The sequence below is a fragment of the Spea bombifrons genome, chromosome 1 (genome assembly GCF_027358695.1).
Source record: "Spea bombifrons isolate aSpeBom1 chromosome 1, aSpeBom1.2.pri, whole genome shotgun sequence".
In the NCBI taxonomy this organism is placed as follows: Eukaryota; Metazoa; Chordata; class Amphibia; order Anura; family Pelobatidae; genus Spea; species Spea bombifrons.
The window spans coordinates 87,937,742-87,944,263 of NC_071087.1; the positions used below are offsets into that span (position 1 = coordinate 87,937,742).

A 6,522-nucleotide genomic window follows, 5' to 3' on the forward strand; every position below is an offset into this window, starting at 1 on the left:
CGACGTTTAATGCTGAGCGCGAGAATTATGCCGCACCGTGGCAGAGCGGGAAGACGGCTCCCATCGCAGGACTCCGGCAACAAGGTAACTAAGGATAGGGAGAGGGGGGTAGATAGTGAAAAGGGGCAGATGTGGTAGATAGTGAGAAGGGGCAGAGGGGGAGATTTTTTTCCTTTCTTTTTTTGGGGATGGGGGGCGCCAGAGGAGTAGTCCGCACAGGGCGCCAGAACACTTAAGGCCGGCTCTGTCTCTGTGTGTAGTGCTATGTCCGTGTGTAGTGCTATGTCCGTGTGTAGTGCTATGTCCGCGCAGGGCCGGCCTTAGGGTTGTGCGACCTGTGCGACCGCACAGGGCGCTATGGTAGCAGGGGCGCCTGTCTGGGACTTCCCGCTCTCACCGCAGGACTCCGGCAACAAGGTAAGTGGGGGAGGTAGTTTGAAGGGGCAGAGGGGGGGTAGTTTGAAGGGGCAGAGGGGGGGTAGTTTGAAGGGGCAGAGGGGGGGTGTAGTTTGAAGGGGCAGAGGGGGAGTGTAGTTTGAAGGGGCAGAGGGGGAGTGTAGTTTGAAGGGGCAGAGGGGGGTGTAGTTTGAAGGGGCAGAGGGGAGGGGTAGTTTGAGGGGGTAGTTTGAAGGGGCAGAGAGGGGGGGTAGTTTGAAGGGGCAGAGAGGGGGGTAGCCAGGGGGGGCACCAGAGGAGTAGTCCGCACAGGGCGCCACAACGCCTAAGGCCGGCTCTGAATGGAATCAAAACATTTACTACCGCAAACATTTTTTAGAAGAAAAAGTTCCATTTTATTCAGTGGAACAAAACAGTGATCACATTATTCTTCACGATATTCTTGTAAGAAACTTTTATTTCTTTATTAATTCACGTAAACTATTTTTTCATATTTAATAAAAGCTGTGATTGAGAAAAATATTTTTTTGTTTTTCTTTCCTTTTATTTGCCAACCTGCCCCCCCCAGTTGTGCACATGTGCCCCCAGGCTTGCCACTCTGCCCCCAGAAATGCATTATACCCCCCTATAGGCCACTCTGCCTCCCTGATATGCCTTATACCCTCCTATATGCCACTCTGCCCCATGATATGGCTTTTAACACCTATATGCCACTCTGCCTCCAGAAATGCTGTATACCCCCTATATGCCACTCTGCCTCCAGAAATGCCTTATACCCCTATATGGCACTTTGGCATAAAGGGGGTTAAAAGGCATATCATGGGACAGATAGGCATTTAGGGGGTATAAGGCATTTCTGGAGGCAGAGTGGCATATAGGGGGTTAAAAGGAATTTCTTCCACCAGAAAGGAAGAAGCCCCGGCGGAAGTGCCAGCAGCAGCAGTTGGGAGCCTTGTTGCTCTTTTGAGAAAGTCTCTTAATTTGGAATTTTGCATTTTATTTAGTATTAAATAAAATGCAAAATAAATAATAAAAATAAAAGTCGACAACCTTCAAACATAGTAAACAAACTATAAGCAAAGGTGGAATTGAAAAACTAGTTTTAAATACTCATTATGTGCAGTAAAGGACTTGGAATATTTGTTTAGACTTTGGAGTTTACCAGGTAAATCCCTAGCATAAATGGTATTATCCTGATGTCACGCTGACATCACCCTACACAGCAAATAAAAATAAAACATGGTAATGAAAATGGGAAGTTTAAAAATAAATGTGTTAAAAAAAATACGTTGTTAAAATTGCAGCTCTTGAGATTGTCTACATGAATATAAATTTTAGTTCCTCTAGAATGTACTGAACAGCTAAAGTAAATTAAAAACATAATATTTCAATATCCACAAGGGGGAGGAGTTTTTATATTCCTCCTATACCAGAAGTGTTGGGTTAAACAATATAAAGTCTGTTTCCTGCAGTCCACACTTCCTTGTTGTGATCGGTGACAGATTTGATCCTGCAGGTAAATGATACCAATATTTATGTGAAAGCATCATTTTTAATATAATGTAAGCATGTTTCTTTTGACTTGATGTATCTAGAATAATGTTGATGGAGCAGACATCTGTTATTAAGAGTATTACATGGATGTTTAAGTTCCTGACTTTAATGCAGTGGGGTTCTGGACTCCTCTTGTTAAATGACATCATGCATTTGGTTATACGTCATAATATTTCAATGAGTTGCCTGAGTGTTTTGCAGAGTTTTTACATACATTTCCAAATTCTGGACCAAATGGTCTTTCTGAAGCTGGTGTAGTCCTACAGCTTAATCTCTGCTACAATGCAGGGATCAGGTGTCCCTTTCCTTTAAGCATTAGACCTAAGATGATCAACTTGGGATTCAGTGCATTAAATTCATCAACTGCCAAATAATTGTGTACATTTGTGTATAGAAATCATTTGAAAGACATATTTAATTTAGTATACTTATGACTGGAGAATTTGTATGCAGCTGCAACCAGTTTCTTGGGCTAATTATTTTTGAGCATGTTAAAAAAGAACTCATGTTGAGAAAGAATTGCAGCATTCAAGAGAAACATGGAATTATATGACCAAGAAGAACCACCCATCTGTCCATTTATTTTGTCCTTGGTGTTGACTTATGCTCAGGATAGTATTTTGCCTTTTAATATAGACTTAAATTCACCAACTGTAGTAACATCTGCCACTTCTACAGGGGAATACTGAACACAGCAGTAGAAAAAGAACAGCATCTCCAGGTTCGTTGTATGAAATTCCATCTACAGAGACTCGAAGTCCACATTTCAGAACATTATTTGGACATAACAACACTATGTTATTTAGACCTGTCCTGTTTACCCTCAGCATCTGTAGATCATGATCTGCGTAAGCCTAATACCTTATGAATGGACCTCTTGATCAAAATCTGACCAGTTACTATAATCATGGTTATGATAAGGAACTGTATTGAGCCAGTTGTTGCTGGAGCGCAAATTGCCAGTTCATTCTATGATACAGGATTGCTCCTGTTTGTGAAGGACTATTATAACCAAACCACCAACGGTTCTAGTGAAAATGCATTACAGAAAGCCATCTCAAATTTCTATATCACTTATAGTCTGACTATGGGCTTAACCCCCTTGCTGTCTGCTTATATCCTGGGAAGGATTAGTGATAGATTTAATAGGAAGATCTCTATATGTGTACCATTGGTAGGGTACCTAGTATCAAGATCCTTTCTTTTATTTGTCATTCTTTGGGAATGGCCTATAGAGGTGATGTTTGGTTCTGCTGCTTTAAATGGGTTAACTGGATGGTTTACAACATACTGGGCTGGTGTTATGGCCTGGACCTCACAAGGATCCACTGAAAGCAGAAGATCTCTTAGACTCATCATTGTTGAAATGGTGTATGGTCTGGCTGGCTTCGTTGGCAGCTTGGTATCTGGTCACATATTTGTTAAGTTAAACATTGCAAATTATCAGGGTGTCATTCTTGTCTGCTGTAGCCTTTCCTGCTATGTTTTCTGTGTCTTGTATAGCATTTTTATTTTGAAAACCCACAATTCGGTAGAATTGCACGCTGAAGAATATAAAAACAAACCTATCAATGAAAACGGTTCTATGGGCCCTGAGCACACAGAGCAAAGCAAATTGTTGGATGGAAAGCCTACTGAAAACTATGCACCTGAAGGGCAAACAAATGTGTCTCCATCAAAATTCATCCTCATCACCATGTTTACCGGTGCAATTCTATTCAATGTCGCTTCAGTTGGAGCAGAAGATGTGATTAATGTGTTTGTGCTAAAAAAGCCCTTAAGCTGGGGTCCAGTTGAAGTTGGTTACGGTAACGCTGCTGCCTATGTTACCTATATCACTAGCTTCGTGGGAGTTTTTATTTTGTCCAAGTGCTTGGGTGATTTTGGCTTAATCATTATTGGTATGCTATCATTCGGTGCTGGGATGTTGATAATGGCCTTTGCACGCTGGACTTATCTATATTACATTGGTAAGTAGCAAGTTAAATAAACTGCATTCTACCTTTAAATAGTCTTTACTCTCTGCTGACACAGGTCAATTCTTTCTTTAACCAAGATCTGTAATGTCTGCCCTATGTTTGCGCTCTGCAAATAAGTGCAAAAGGACATTCTTATCAAGATTTAATATGAACACTGTTGTATTGTATTATCATTATATACCTTATCATTATATAAACAGTGTATAGCAACATTCAATTCAAAACAAGATTGTAAGATTCTTGCAGTGTACAAAATCATCCAAGAGACTGCATTTAGTTCTCAAATGCTTTGGCAACAAAGGAACTAAAGGCTAACTTATTATACCATGTTCTGTTGCTCTCTGGAGAAAGATAGGTTCAACATTATTCTTCTTGTTAATGTCCTACAAAAAGCTGTTTATATGCCCCAAAGTAACCTAAAAAGTCTTAATAAAATTCTGGCCCTCAGCCATGCCTATAACCACAATTCCCTTAAAGTGTTAAAATAGAGAACCCCAAGGAGGGCACTTTAGAAAAACTGCTAGTTCTGTGCACATTATAATTTAACCAAGTTTTTAGAATCTGTGAAGACACAATGCATATTTACCGTTTCTGTATATTTTTTGTATATGTTAAGTCATGTATAGATACCAGCCTTACTAAGATTCACATAAGTTGTGTTTTAAAGCTATATACCATACAATTCCAAAATTGTCTTCCAGCTCGGGCAGTGATGATGTTTTCTCTGATTCCTACACCAATCATCAGGTCTATAATATCTAAACACGTTCAGGGATCTTCATATGGTGAGATTTAAGTAATATTATTAATTCTTCCTAAACTACTTTATTGATCCCTGCTAAGCAACCATGAAAGAGTAAAACAGAGGAGGGCTCCTAAGCTGGTCAAGAATCCGGAATTAGCTAAATAGGTTGGATGAGGAGACCTTTAGGAGCAAACGCTGGAGGGTGATATAGAAAGGGGAGAAGAGCTGGCAATGTGGATATTTTGGGAAAGGGATTGGATCAAGTTAAAATGGCTAAAAGGCTTGAGTGGGCATTCACTCAACTGTGAGTTTGCAAGACATCCCAAGTGAGCTTTTCCTGTGAAAAGGTCTAAGCTAGAATGCATTATGCATAGTGAGGTTCTCCTCCCTTGGTAATTATCAGGTTAGTGAATTCCTCCCTCTGTGTTTAGAATAATGACTACATTGTCCCTTCGCATTTCACAAGTTGGTCACCTGTGCATACAAAACCAAGTCTGTTATATTTCACTCTTTTATGTTAACGCAGATCTTTTGCTTCGTAAAACAACTTCATGGTGTATTTGAAAGCATTTATTATGCTAGTTAATAACATTACAAGGAATACAAACTTCTTTTTTGTGCATTTTACTGTGTTCACATATTATCCGTTACTGCCTTTTTTTTAGGTAAAGTGTTTGTTGTACTTCAGTTAGGGATAGGAATTGTGGTTGTGACCACATCAGCCGGATTCAATAAACTGTATCAAGCCACCTTAGACTGGTACAGCGGATTCTGCTTCATTGTTTTCAGTATCCTGGGCTTCCTCAGCATAATTCCCATGAGGTATGTGTAGAGCGCTAAATAACAAACTTAAATATCAGAGCATTTTGTCATGTTTCCTAATAATTATTAGGTAAAAAACAACTTTACTTTACTTTACTAAAAGGTCATTAGTGTCGTTTCTTAAACCACTCTTTTAAAATTCATGGATTGTTCAGTCGCAACATGGTATATTTCATATATTGCATGAAATGCCCCAATATAAAATACATGGGTGAAACCTGGCAATCCCTGACACTATGGTCACTCCATATCAAACCCATGCCATCATCATGATAGGTTTTCTGCCTCATGTTTTCTTGATGGCATGGAACGTCATGGAGGATTCAACAAGTTAAGGGTCCACACTTCCTATAGATTATCATTTTTGTTAATCCTCTACACCACTGTTATTCATGTTATGTGTATTTAAGACACCCCACTTCGTTCGGAAGCTGAGGTCCTGAAAGCTTATGTAGGCCCAATGAAAGGTATCAGTGTCCACTATCACTGTCTAAAGACTTTTTATCACCAAGTGTATAACGCTCCCAAATCTAATGTTATTATTGCTGATTTGAAACCTTAACACAATTACATTTGAAATCATATTTTATCTCTTTTTCTCAGTATTGCAGTTTGCAAGCAAAGCTTGGGTGGGCAACCCAGCAGAGCATCCATGAATGAAGAAACAACATATGGGACTCTCACAAAGTAACTGCAAGAAGAGGTTGCCAAAGATAATCTGAAGATGTTTATGCGCGTAGTTTTATCCTATTGTGTAAAACAATAGTTAAAAAAAAAAATTATTTGTTTCTGCAAGATGTTCTCCTATCGGTGCTAAATGTAACCTTTTGTAACTAAACCTAGCATTATATACAGAATTCCTATTGTTGCAGGCCAAATTTAACCTCATTGATCATTCTTGTCATTAGCATTTATTTGTCAAAAGCTGCCTTTGATAGTTGCCATAGAAATAGAAAAAATCTTCTTGTGTTGTTTTTAAAAACTAGATTATGCTAGTGAGGGAAGCACTGACATTATATTTATTTA

The 6,522-nt window shown here is 39.4% G+C and overlaps 1 protein-coding gene across 1 annotated transcript; it reads left to right on the forward strand.

Annotated features, from left to right (window-relative positions):
* The first annotated feature begins 2,695 nt into the window (after positions 1-2,695).
* Positions 2,696-6,269, forward strand: SLC46A2 (solute carrier family 46 member 2). Its single transcript, XM_053456428.1, has 4 exons — positions 2,696-3,920; positions 4,631-4,714; positions 5,340-5,496; positions 6,100-6,269. The coding sequence occupies exons 1-4, from the start codon at positions 2,858-2,860 to the stop codon at positions 6,185-6,187; spliced, it is 1,392 nt and encodes a 463-aa protein (XP_053312403.1). The 5' UTR covers positions 2,696-2,857; the 3' UTR covers positions 6,188-6,269.
* The last annotated feature ends 253 nt before the right edge of the window (positions 6,270-6,522 follow it).